The 14,051-nt window shown below is 43.6% G+C and overlaps 1 protein-coding gene across 3 annotated transcripts in view; it reads right to left on the reverse strand.

Moving 5' to 3' along the window:
- Positions 1-14,051, reverse strand: part of TNC (tenascin C) — a 78,512-nt gene that overhangs the window by 13,859 nt on the left and 50,602 nt on the right. For 2 of the 3 annotated variants that reach the window (XM_074556055.1, XM_074556056.1), the window contains 4 exons: positions 8,474-8,746; positions 3,887-4,009; positions 2,590-2,733; positions 1,286-1,405 (listed from right to left, as the gene is read on the reverse strand). In XM_074556055.1, coding sequence (XP_074412156.1) covers positions 1,286-1,405; positions 2,590-2,733; positions 3,887-4,009; positions 8,474-8,746 — 660 coding nt within the window. The remainder of the gene's footprint in view (positions 1-1,285; positions 1,406-2,589; positions 2,734-3,886; positions 4,010-8,473; positions 8,747-14,051) is intronic. The other variant, XM_074556057.1, reaches the window with a different exon arrangement.

Raw genomic sequence — 14,051 nt, forward strand, 5'->3', positions numbered from 1 at the left:
ATATTATATTATGTCATATCGTATCATATTATATTATATCATGCCACACTAAACTATACTAAGGAATAGAGAAAGGATACTTACAGAAAGCTTAACAAGATCCTAATGAAAAACTTGTGACTCTCCAGAGTCCCTACACAGCCTGAACATGATTGGTCATTAAGTCAGAATAATTCACATGTTGGATAAACAATCTCCAACACATTCCAAAGCAGCAAAACACAGGAGAAGCAAATGAGATAATATTTTTTCTTTTTTCTCTAAGGCTTCTCAGTTTCCCAGGAGAGAAATCCTGGAAAAAATATTTTTCCAGAAAATATGATGTGCTCAACTCTGTGCTCCACTCACTGATTTCTTTTATTCCTAGTTGGTGCAAGTGCAGAATGGTAAAAGCCCATGGCTGTGCTGGTACCTCTGCTGAGTCTGGGTTCCACCAGAGCCCTTTCTCTAAAAGTGTGAGCTCTCTCTAGTGTTCACAGGGATTATAACACCACCTCTGCTTCCCAGGAACCTCCCTTGTGTCTGCTCACCGCTGAATCGAGAGTGCTGAATTAAAACGATCAATGTTTAAATGCTTCCAGCAAAGCCCCTTCTCTAAATAACAGCCCCAGAGCTCCAGGGGCCTTTGGACAGTGCTGCCAGGGATGCCCAGGGTGGGGTTGGTGGAGGATCTGGGTAGGGACAGAGATTGGACTGGATGATCCTAATGGGTCCCTTCAGCTCTGGATATTCTGTGATTTTCCTGGAGTTACAATCAGCACCTTTTGAGAACTTAACCTTTCAGCCCCTCAAGCCATTTCCAGCTGAGACAGAGTAGAAATTTTCCAGAGTAGAAATCTATTTTTATTCAGGTGAAATGTACATCTTTAAGTCTGTAGTTAGAAAACATAGCTATGTAGCCTGACTGCAAAAAGCCTAAGCTCAGAGAAACTGCTTCAGTGAAAGACAGAGATAAAGGGGAGGAGACAGAGGGTGATAAAGAGAGACAGAGACTGCTGTGAGAGCAGCTCAACCTGACCTAAAAATTCTTTCTGATAAAGAAGAACTAGCGGCAAATGTCACGTGAAATTCATAAAAATGAGTATGTATGAACCTATTGTGAAATTGTATGCATATGTATTTGAGAGGGAGATAAAAAGAAACCTGAAGTTTCCAGAGGTACACATGTCATTTTAGAGGAACAATTCCCACATGTGTCCAGCGCTGTAATAAACATAACCGGCTTTACAACTTTCACAAAAGTTGTAGAGTTTTGTTTATCTCCACAAAACACAGCTCCTCTCACCTTTCTCAGAAGAGTAGGACACCACGTAGTTATCCACAGCAGCAATTGCTGGCTGCCAGGTTGCCAGAGCCTCAGAGTCTGTGATGTTCATCACTACCAGGCCTGATGGGCTGTCCAGAGCTGGAAGAAAAACAGATTGAAGGAATTTGATAAAAAAAAGATTGAAGGAATTTGACAAACGCTCTCAGCTCTGTGCAATGCTCTGCTGTAAATTCATGAGAGAAAATGCCCAAAACTCAGTGCAGCTTTTATGGCTCCCTCTGGAATAGTGGTGTTCTGCAGGAAAGACGTCAGTGCCTATGAAGAGACACCAAAACCTTCTCTGGAAAGGGAGGTCAGTGTTGGAAGAGATTAAATTCTGGGATCAAACAGAGCTAACCACGTTCTCAGATCACTCTTGATACCATCAATCTCAACAGCTCTGTCAAAGCTGACATATTTCTCTCGACACTTTCAAATCTGGGTTGTTTTTTAGAACAAATTCAGGAGATAGAGCTGGGAAAAATAACCAAAGTGACGGCAGCTGATGGCCACTGTGACCTTCCAGCAGCTTTTTTGGACCAAACCAATCCCACAGCCAGCCAGACATCCAAAATCCCCCCATGTCCTGCTTTGCCTCCTCACAGAACTCCACTTTTCACACAGGTTTATGCTCTCCCTGAATTAAGATGGGATCTTTGCCTCCAGAGCAGCTGGAATGGGTTATAAATCTCCTGTCATTATCAGTAGTCATCATCTTGTTCTTTGCCTCAGCTCTCTGAATGTTTGTCAGCCCCCAAAAAGAATACAAGGAGGGGTCAGCAGGAGCAGAGTGTCTCATTGTCTGCAGGGATATTTAAAAAAAAAAACAGGAGACAGAATACTAAGAAAAACATTGAGAGAATATTGAAGAGAATGTTTTTATGCTTAGGACAGTCTGGAGCCTGGGACATGTGCAGTTCACAACAGAAACTGGCCTGAACTGCTCAGCTGAGGTGGCCCTTTCCTCCCTCATCTCAAAACCAGCATTAATTAAAAACAAGAACCAAAGAAGCTTTTGATTTTTTTTTTCTGGTGACTTAGAACTGCAAATACATTAATTGTCTCCATCTCACAGGTTTATTTAGCACTTAGGAAACGGGAGCCTGACCAAATTTACAAGTTCCATCATCATGTAAAATGCAAAGACAAAGAAGGAGTGGGACAAAGACCTTCCTACAGTTTGTGTGGGCAGCAAGAATGGGATCTTGGTGAGTCTGCAGCTCCAGTCCCTGAGTCAGATGAGCCATTTAAAGAGCTGCTATTTGCTGCTTTTGTATCATTACCTGTTTTCAGGATGCCAGAGACGGGCTCGCTTTCTTCAAAGCCTTTCACAGACACGACGCTGACGTTGTAGTCCACACCTGGGACCAGCTTCACCAGCTTGGTCCTTGTCTTGCTCCCCTCAACTGTGACAACATTTGGAGTACCTAGGATGAGGCCAAATGACAAGGGATGAGTGACACAGTACTCCAGGAAATGCTTGAAGGGTGTTTTTAAAGTTAAAGACATTATGGCCACCACAGATAGTTACAACCACTGGTGTCAAATATTGGTGCCTTAACACCTAAATCTAAACCATTGGTTTGTATTCAGTAAGAAAAATTAACATTTTCAGTGGAAGGTGTCCCTGTCTGTGACAGGAAGTTGGAATGTGATCAGCTTTAAGGCACCTTCCTATGCAAACGATTCTGTGTTTTCTGTTCAGAAAAATACAATTTCCCAGACAAGGTGTAAGCAGAAACCCCAGCAGTCTCTACCTGGGAGTTCAAACACCTTGAGGACAGCACTTACAGTTTAGATCTGCCTTTTTTGTGATGAGGGCTGGAAGATTCTCCTTCACCCCTCTCATTTAGAATAAAGATGCCTGTTATTTTGAAAGGTGCTCTGTGTGTGGCTGAGGACTTAGCACCCATCTTTGCTCCGAATTCTGGGTTTATTCCAGGAAAGCACTTAGACAAGTGCCTAACTTTATGACTGGATTCCTGTTCTTCTGTGGGACTAGTGTATTTAAAGCTGCACATGTGCTTCCAGGCTATATTGTCTAAAGATGTAAATCTTTCCTTGTCTCAGTCAACAGCAGCAGCTTTTTTTGTGCTGATGTCTTTTGGTGTTGATGTCTTAAGTGTTTGTTCTTTAGCTGTTTCCCTTTAGAAATGTCCCTAAATTAGGTTAAAAATCTGTTGAAGTAGGGGAAGCTTTTGAAGTTGGACACTAAACCAGAATGAAACCGTTGGGGAGCACTGAGTAAATCACTGCCTTGAAAAATAGTTATAACCATGGATTTTGATTATTGTTTCCAAGGGCCATCTTTTCCAGTGTGCTCAGCTCATGAAGTGCCTACAAAATAATGACAGTTTGGAAACTAATCCTTGCTGAGGAAGTTCAGACAGAGAATTCTTAGGAGCACAACCACTCCAGCATCCACCTCTGAGCCCTGCCCATGGGATGTGGGCACGGTGCCCAGACAGAGGTTGGCTGCACTGCCCCATTCCTGAAGAAGAAAAAGAGATGATCTGTGCAAGATCACCTGGGGGATGCCCTGAAAGAGGGATGGCAGCCCAGCAAACCCTTCCTGCTCACCTCCTGTGACAGGGACATAGGAGATCCGGAAATTTTCCACGCGGGAGCGAGGGGGGGTCCAGCTGACTGTGGCAGCATTTTCTGTGATGTCAGAGAAGGAAATCCCCTTGGGAGAGCCAACCACTGTCAGGGGAGAACGGAGAACACACCACACAGGAGGAAAAGGTGAATTGTTTGTTTATCAGTCCTTAGTCCTGTTTATCAATCCTTGATTTGTTTTATCACCCTAAACCACGAGCTGGTGCTGTCAGTGTTCTGCTCTAAACAACATTCATGCAGGAGGTACAAAACTGAAGGATTCCATTACAACAACAACATATTTGCAACAAATTTTCCTTTTTTTCAGGACCTGTCCAGTATTGCATAGGTTAAAAATACCCAATGTGTATCTACACATAGGAATAACAGAGATTTCAGTGCTGTAGAAAAGCAGGAGGAACATGCACAGAGATTACATTCTACTACCCACTGCATGCTGTATTTAAGATTTTTTTCTATCCCAGTTTCACTTGGAGGATTTTTAGACCTTCCACTGAGCCCCAGAGCCCTCTGTGACACACAGCAGGGACAGCCATGGACAGATCTCCCTACCTAGGCATAAAATTCCTAATGCAGGATGCTCCAAGGAGACCTGGGTCAGGTGTGGGAGCCCCTCAAGGCTCCTCTCAAGGACTCACACCTGGAATTCTGTTGGCTTCAAACCAGAAGCAAAAAGTTTTTCCTCCTGGAACCTCCCTCTGAGCCCATGATTTCAAACACATCCATCCAGAGAACATCCAATACAACCATTGTGGGGAAGGTACCTGCAGCTCTTTGTCATAAAACTCAGCCTTTCCCTGTCAAAACCTGAGCACTGCACTTGCCCACGAAAATGAAATCAGTAAACTGGGCAGACAAAGCCCAAATTTTACCAAAAATAACCCAAACTTAAACCCAGCATGTATCTGAAACATTCCAGTTAGAGGCTTAATTAAGATCCTGCAGAACAAGCATGGAAAGGGCTTTGGAAGGACGTGGTAAAAAGAGCTGCCTCTTCCAGGTTTACATTGAGCATCCCATTTCCAATCTTTCAGAATTTTTTTGGCTGTAACCAAAACAACCCTGAGGTATTAAAAAATAAACATCACACACAGAGCAGGCCTTTAGAACAAAGAGGAGAAATCCCAAACATCAGCCATATGAAGAGGAATGTGGAGACAGGCTGAGAGCAGGGAAAGGGGGGCAAGAGGAGGGGAAAAATAGGGATTGGGCTTGAAATAGCTTGGAAAGAACATTTCTGCAGGAAAGGAGTCACAGGCTGTTTGTTCCATGTGTCCCCAAAGCAGCAGGGCACTAAATCAACTGAAAGGCAAGGAAAGAAAAACAACTGAGCTCTCAAGAGAAATGTAAATTATGTTTCTGGAGCTCACTAGAAGTGTTGTGTTGGTGGGGTTTGCTCACAAGCCAAGGGAAGAAAAGAATTACAGATAAGAAAGGAAGAAAAGTGGGGTTGGAAAAGCCACGTGGCACAAAAAGGTACTGCTTGTTTGGGTACAGGCTGAAGGAAATCAGAGAAAATAAAGAAAAGGTAGGAAAGATAGAGAAATTAAAATTAGATTGGTTTTGCTTGACATTATAGGTGGCCTGAGAGGCTGAAGAAAAAGAGAAATGGTGATTTTGGAGACCAAACAGATGGACGAGCACTTGGTTTGCATACACATGGAGAATTTCAGCCTTTCCCAGGAAATAAAATCCCCAATCCGTCCCACTTGGACTCTGCTGTGCACATTTCCATGGGCCTCAGGCTTGTTTTCTGCACCAGGTGAGCTGCATGACAAAGAGCAGTAAGAAGAGCTTTGATGTGAGTTTTTCACATCCCCAAATCCCCCAGCTGCAGCTTTCCTGGGAGAGAACCTGGCAGGAAACACAATGGACCATCAGAGCATCTGTCCTGGAATGAGTCCCAGAGATGGGAGAGATTTGCACCTTGGAGCACGGGAAAATGAAAAAGAAATGAATTAAATCATCTTCTTGGGCTACCTGGAAGCCAGAATGAAGCAGGCATGGAAAGCAGCCAGTGAGCTCCTGAGCTGGCACTCACAGAGAACCTCAGGGCATCTGTGGGGCAGGCACAGTAAATTATCTTTATCCTTCAGCATCATTCCCAAAGAGGTGTGTGAGGGACAGGGAACTCTCCTGAGAGGCAGCTAAAGCACCCAAAGTACCTGAAAGAGGCTGTTTTTTAGGGATTTTTTTTTTTTTTTTGCTAATTGTTCTTTCACTCCTAGCAGACTAGAGGAAGATATTCCCTGGCTTTCTTCTCCCACTCAACAGCAAGCAGTAGGTTGCATTAATCACAAATCAAGAGCATGTGAAGGGTTTTGTGATCATCTCAGGGAAAAAAAATGCTGTCACAGTGTGCCACAACACCACTGGAAGAAGAGGAAAGGAGCAGCATGAGACTCACACCTCCCACAAGGATATTAATTGGACCATAGATGTGTTGTGATCTCCTAGTGGGGGTTAAATTGCAACTTAACTGAGATTTTACAGATAAAATTCTAAAAGGCACCAACTCTGAGAGCAGCAGTGGATAAATTCCCTCTTCAGGAATAGAAATATTTCCTTGCAACCACACTGGAAATGCTATAAATATCCATATGTTTGTGCAATAATCCACTCCTAAAAAAGAAATTAGTTGTCTGCCTTGGCAGCCACCCACCCAATGTGGTGTAACCTGCAGCCCAAATTATTTAGCTGGATTTTTGTGGCTTTATTGTCCATTATTCATGGGCTATTTACAGCTGACAAACATCTCTTGGGCTATTGGCTCCAGCATGTGACATGTGCTAAATCTCCCTGCAAGGGCTGCACAGGGACATGGTTATGAGGAAAATGATAACTCTCAGTGACTTCCATAAATATTCTGGAGTCACTGAGGATGGGGAGCTGCTGCTGAAAAGTGCAGTGGGCTTTAAACACCCCTCTCCATTAGGAGTCAAGTGCTTAGGGCTCATTTGTGTCCTTTTTTGTCCAGGGGTATTATTAGTTGTTTTGTGACTAGGTTGATAAACCATGGCTGGAGGGTTGAGAGTTGGTCAGTAATTCATCAATTGTCCCTAGGGAGGGTAGTGAGAGAGCTGGGAATGTTATTGAGATGAGGATTAGTGGGGTTCCTAGGAAGGATGGGCTTGAATATTGGTGGAAGAAGCTTCAGTTCATGGTCAGGTTCAGGGGGTAGTGCTGGCCAAGGGGGGCTGCTGATGCAGGTTCTGCTTCATGGAAGTGTCTGGAGGATGGTGAGGGTGGCCTGGCTGTTTGTGGCAGGGATGGGATGGCAGGAGGGCAGCTGAGTCCATAGACAGCAGGGTGGAGGATGAGGAAGAAGAGGAGGAGAAGCTGTTCAACACTGAGGTATTGCTGCTGGCAAATGCCTCCTTTGGGCATTCCTGCTGCTTTGCTCACTCATGGAACTTAGAATATATGCTGAGCTGGGAGGGATCCCAAAGATCACCAAATCCAGCCCCTGTTCCTGCCCAGACCCCCTCCAGCCAGGGGAACTTGGGTGTGGGACCAGCTTCTCCTGATTTGTCCATCTCTGTTATCGAAGCTCCCTCAGAAATCAGGTCATGTAGATACAGCAAGGGTCTGGAGATTTAAATCTCTTATCATTACCCCAGTTTCAAGAATCCTATGAAACTTAAGATCCTTATCCCACTCTGCATATAAATAGAGCTCTTGTTAGAATCATTGAACCATAGAATATCCTGAGCTGGGAGGGACTGAAGGGATCATTCAGTGCCACCCTGTCCCTGTCCCAGAGCAGAGATGGAAGCTGTCCCTCGGGAGGAGCTGCACCCTCTGGTGAGATCTCCTGTCTCATCCTTTTCCTTTCCTCCATTAATTAATTTGATTTCAAATTACCACATTTTCACAAGCTCAACATTTTTTAAAGACCGAATTTAGCTCATGAGACTGTGTGTCATATGCTTCAGGTTTGAATGTGCTTCAGAATGAAACCACGATTTTGGTGCGGAAAAAAAAGATTGAAACGCTTCATTCAAAAGTGCCAAAATGGAACGCTTCAATTATGAACCTGAATCAAAGCTTTGATTTTGCAAAGAAACTCAAGTCAATTTGAATTACCCAGCACATGTTGCTCCTGGTAAGATCAGTCTAAATTAATGATGCTTAGGCCTTTGCTGATCAAGCCATAAATAAACTTCTCAATGGCCCTGGTAAATTCATTTTGTCATAACTCTTTCCTAGGGAGGTAAACTGTTGTGCAGAGCTGAGATGTAATTAGTCACAGAAAATCACTGAAAAGGCTGATGCACAGACAATATTTCTTGGCCCTCAAAGACACTGTTTTAATTGCCACACTCTGCTGCCTAATTCCTGACCATTAAAGTAATTTAATTAAACCATATTAAACAGACAGTGACGAAGCTTGGGAAGCTGGGGCTGATTACAAACAACCACACCACACTGAAGCAGTGACTTGGACAAGGAAATGCAGGAGACACTTCAGGGCACCTCTGGGACAGCACGAGCTGGCTGTGAGGAGGAGCAGGGAATGTCACACTTTTCCCTCTGCAAAGACAATACCTGTGGATGCTACTGTGTTTACAGGCTGGGAACGTTGTCCACTGCTAATTCCATAGAGCTCAATCTCATATTCAGTGCCCTCTTTCAGCCCTGTTATGTCCTGGGTGCGCTCATGGCCTGGCACTATCAGCTCCAGGGGGTCAGATTTCCTTTTGGTGTCCCTGATTTTTAGAACAAAGCTGTTGAAAACCCCTTCATCTGCAGTCCAGGAGAGACGGAATCCATCTGGGGTTGCGTCTGAAACCAGGAGGTTGTCGACCTCGGGTTCTGCTTCTAAAAAAGGAGAAGATAGCAGTGGGGAAAAGAAAAAAATGATTTTTTAATCAGTTGATCAGAGACCTGCCTGAGGTCTGGCTATAGCACACTGCAAGAATCCGACCACAGTTCAAAGCAAGGGGAACAATCTGCCAGCTATTAAAAAAAAAAAACCAAAATAAAATATTAGTGTTATACAGAAGAGGATAAATGTGAGTGTGTGCAGGCCCATTCTAACTTTCACTCTTGAACAGCAAACCACTGCATGGACACACAGGTTTGGCTCCCACATGCAGAGTTACACATGCTAAAGGTGAGTTTCCTGGGCATTGATCCCTCCCTACCTGTGTGACACATTTATGGCCAATAAAAACAAGCTCTTGTTACAGAACTGCAGGTCTGGAACATTGTCAGAGCTCTCTCTGCTAGGAGGACAACATAGAAGCCACTGAAAGTTCTTTTTCTCCATGCAAACCCCGTATTTCATGCACTTCTGGCATCTGTGATGATCCTGATCTGATGAATCCTTTACTGTGCTCTTAAACAGCAAAGAGGAACCATGAAAATTCCTCTCTTCAACAGCATCCTTCAATCTAAATGCAAGAGCTGCCGCCTTTGGTTAATGAACCCATTCAAAAGGATCCCAAGGGCTGTAAGTAATTAATTACCTGCAAAACACCTCTAACTCATATGGTCAGGCACCATTAGCTAGAGAAATGCTGCTGGAGTGGTTATGTCCTACAGCACCTCCAGTGCAATCCTTCCTTCCATACACAGCCATTCCTATTTATTTCCTCTCAAACCTCCCACCTCCAGTGGAATCCTGCCTTCCATACACAGCCATTCCTATTTATTTCTTCTCAAACCTCCCACTAAATGCAATCCTTCTTTCCACACACAGCCAATCCTATTTGTTTCCTCTCAAACTTCCCACCAAATGAAGTTCTTCCTTCCACACACAGCCATTCCTATTTATTTCTTCTCAAACTTCCCACCAAATGCAATCCTTCCTTCTACACACAGCCATTCCTATTAATTTCCTCTCAAACCTCCCACCAGATTCCCATTCCCAGCTTTGCTGCTGCCCAGCCAGGAACATGCAGATGAGAGCTGATGGTTCTGGGGCTGGAGAATCAGCCTGCAATCCTTTCCCAAGAAAGCTCAAGTGCTGCTGGAACTCAGCAGCTCTGATGGGGTTGGAAGCATGAGCTGGTTTGAGGAGAGAGGTGCCAGCTTTGGGGTGGCAATGATCCCACTGTGGGTGGAATTACACAGAGAGGGAAAAGAGGAGGCCATGGGAAGAAGTCCATGGTTGTTCCTGAAGCTCCTGGTGGGTGGAACGTGGGAGGATGCTGCTGTTGGAGAGTGCTGATGTGCCCAGCTGTTAACAAGACGAGCTCTGCATGCAGCCATTCTTCTTTCAAGACTTTGTTAGAGGTACCTGCAAGACCAGAAGGAACTTTCACCCCTCAGGCCCCCACATGCTCCTCCACAGGATCCCTCAGGGGGACACATCCAGTTAAAGGGAACAGAATTCCACCGGTCATGACGGAGTTACGTGGAGCCACGATGCAGAGAAGGATGCAAAAAGCCAAGGTTTGCACGAAACATCTTCCATGTGAGAAGGAAAGTGAGAGAGAAAAAGGGTGGAAGGGAACAAAATTTGCTCACATTGAAATACCTGTAACAGCCAGAGCGCTCAGGGGCTTTGTTTGGTGCCCCTTGGCAAACCCATAAAGCAAAACCTCATAGCCAATGCCAGTAATTAGGCCTTTGAGCTTCAGCTCCCTCTGGGCTCCCGAAAGGAGGAACTCCTGTGGGTCCAGCAGCTTGCCAGAATCCACCACGACTACTAGAAAGTTGTCAAAGGCATTCTCCGATGCCATCCAGGACACTGTGAACCCATAGGGGTTCACATCTGACACTGTAAGGTTTTCCAGTGGGGGCATGGCCTCTAAAAGAAGGGAAGGTGCAAAAACACACACAGAAAAAGAAAAAAAAAAAGAGGTGAAAAACATTGCAAATTAGAAAGTGTCACAGATTCCATCAAACAAAAATCACATTTTTCCCCCTAGTGTGGATCTAATAGTTAGGACCACAAGATGAGGATTTTCAATGGAGCTCAATTTTGAATTTTTCTCAAGAATGTCTCAGCACCTCCTCTCACAAGCTCCACTGGAACCCCTCCCAAGCTCCCTGTGTAAGGATATTTCTGCTGCTGCCCTTGCACTGTAAGAAAGTGATAACCAAAACTGCTTTAGAAATGCTGCACATAAAGCTTTCAATTATTTTTACTTCCCTCCACTGACACTGCTTTAGGGACAAGCTCAGTTTGGGCATTCACAACTCCTGCATTTTGCTTCTTTACCTATTGCCTGTGAATATTTCCAGTGTTAGTTTTCAGTGCTGGAGGAGTCAGAGGTGCCAGAACAGGAACATTCATCACTCAGGGTCACAGCCAGTGCAAATCAGCTGTTACTGGGCTCTGTTGACAACTTAAAGAAATTCCACTGAGGGCTCCTTTTTCACATCAGTGTGACATTTGTCGAAGTGAATAGATGTGGGAAACACTTCAAAATTTATCCACTAAATCTCATCAAAAATAAAAGGTCACAAGTGTATTTTTTGTCAGTGTAATTTGCTCACTCAAAATCTGACAGTCAAGTAGGAAGATCAGGTGGTTCTGCTAAGCCCTGGCCTTGATCCTGGAGCCCAGGCACTGCTTGTATTCCTGCACAGGATTTGTCAAGCCTTGCTCTGTTGGCTCAGGAGCTGATTCAGCCAATCTTCCAACCACTCAAAACTCCACTCACTTCAAAAAACACCACTTAGTTAAAGGCTGAGCCTTCTCCTGAAAAGGGCTTTGGGTTTGCTTTTGACATTTCACAAACGCTGAAAAGGATTTTGTCAGAACTTGCCATAAAAATTCCCCCCTGAAGAGTCATAATTTGAAATTCCTTATGTATTAATATTTACACATTTGAGCAGTCATTTTAGAGATATTTTTTGCATCTTATTTACTTCTTATCAAGCAATCCCCAAGATTCACATATTGGGTAGGTCTTTGGAAGGGAACATCCTGGGACAGGAGGTGCTCCAGGAGCCAGTCAAGTCTAAGCAGCAGGCAAATTTCTTCCTCAAACTTCAGGAGTTATAAAAGATTATTAGAAATGGGAGAAAGGCTCCAGAGGGGTCTTAATGACAGAATCATAAAATCACAGAATAATTTGGGTTGGAAAGGAGCTTAAACTCATTCAGTGCTGTGGGCAGGCACAGCTTGCTCAGAGCCCCATCCAACCGGACCTTTTAACTCCCTTTAAACTAATCCTGCTCCTAGGAATCTTTTTAAGGTCAACATTCCTGTTCTGACCCCTCCTTGCAGCAGGTTTCCAAACAAACCCATCGCTGCTGGCAAGGCACTTCATGCTGGCGAGATCCTTTTTGGGTTACACACACATTTCCCCGAGCCAGGAAAGGGACTGCAAAGCTTGGAGCAGGTACCTGTGGTGACAAAAGCAGTGAGGGGCTCTGTGTGGACACCTGCCCTGGTGGTGCCCTGAATGTGAATGTCATAGGCAGTGTGGTCTGTGAGCCCTGAGATGTGGGCGCTGCGGGCGCCCCCCGGCACCGTCAGCTCCTGGGCTTCCTGTGCCGCCAGGGAATCTTGGATTTTGATAACAAACGTGGCAAAGGGCCCGGCTCGGGTGGTCCAGGACAGGTTGAAGCTGTCAGGGGTAACGTTTGTGAGGGCCAGAGTGCCCAGCTGTGGCTCAGCTTCTGGGGGAGAAAGGAACACAGGTGAGCAGGCAGCTTTACTCAAAGGGGGAATCAGCAGAGGAAGGGTTGCAGGTGCTCAAAAATAATGGTTTAGCCTTGTTTTGCTGTGGTTGAATAAAAAATAAAATAAAATAAAATAAAATAAAATAAAATAAAATAAAATAAAATAAAATAAAATAAAATAAAATAAAATAATAAAGTAAAATAAAATAAAATAAAATAAAATTATAAAATAAGTAAATAAAATGAAAGAAAATGAAATAAAATAAAATAAAATAAAATAAAGGAAAATATAAAATAAAATAAAATAAAATAAAATAGTAAAATAACAAAATAAAATAAAGAAAAATAAAATAAAATAAAATAAAATAAAATTATAAAATAACTAAATAAAATAAAATAAAATAAAATAATATGAAATAATATAAAATAAAATAATTTTTTTAAAAAGCAGCTTTGCAAGAGCTGTTTTCTCAGGTTTTGGAAAGAAGCCACTGAAATTAGTGCTGACTTTTATATTTTTTAAATTAAATTTTCTTAAATAAACTCAACTTGCCCAATGAAATCTGGGCCTGGTTTACAGAAGCATCAACAACATGCACATGCAAATTGTGGGAATTCCACACTGGGAATGTGATGGGAATACAGACCCAGAGCAATTCCAAAATAGAGAAAGTTGGATTCAGGGAGGAATCCTTGAAATCACAGTCCAGGTTATGTTTGGTGTTTCTGTTGCCTGGAGTTGTAGATACTTCTATTTTTGGACTCAGAGGTTTATGAGAGATTTCAGGGATTATCTCAGCACTAATCTCAGGCCAAAACCTCCCTGGAATCCACAGATAAGGTGTTCCTCATCCTCTGATTAGGCACAATCAGAGAATGTCTAATAAACAATAAACCCCACAACCCTGCTCTTGCTCTCCTTCCTGACTGTTCAGTGGTCAGGGCACCTCCTTAAGAAGCCAAAATTTCCTTTTCTGCTGGAGAAAATTCACTTCTTTGCCCTGGCAGGAGAGAAACCTGTCCTTCAGGAGAGGGAGAGCTCCTTACCCATTCTCTTTTTAAACTTACACTTAGCACAAAAATCATTAAAGTTTCATTAAAGCCCAAAGAGAGAACAAACACGGCCCAACAGTCAGAGGGTCAGAGAATCCTGGTTTTGCTCTCTGGGCTGATTTTCTAATTTTTATATTTTCAATTGAGTAGGAACCAAGAACACCTTGGGAAATGCACCCAGTGAGACACAGAAAAATAATGATGAAAGAGTGATCCATGCTGGGAGAAAAGTCAGAGAGAAGATCCCACTGACAGAGAGTGGTGAAAGAGTGAAATCTTTTCTTTGCTAAAACAAGTACTGCTGCAAGATGTTCCAACTTTTACTCATGTCCCTCACTGCAAGACTTTTAAATAACAATCCAGCTCCTTCTCTGGAATTGTCTGGGAAGAGGTGAAGGAAGTGGCCCCGATTAAGGACACAGATGTCACAGATGTCATGCTATCAACCAGTGCCATGGATGCCTTCGTGGCCAGCAGGGAAGGTACCACC

The sequence above is a fragment of the Zonotrichia albicollis genome, chromosome 21 (assembly GCF_047830755.1).
Source record: "Zonotrichia albicollis isolate bZonAlb1 chromosome 21, bZonAlb1.hap1, whole genome shotgun sequence".
NCBI classification, from domain to species: domain Eukaryota; kingdom Metazoa; phylum Chordata; class Aves; order Passeriformes; family Passerellidae; genus Zonotrichia; species Zonotrichia albicollis.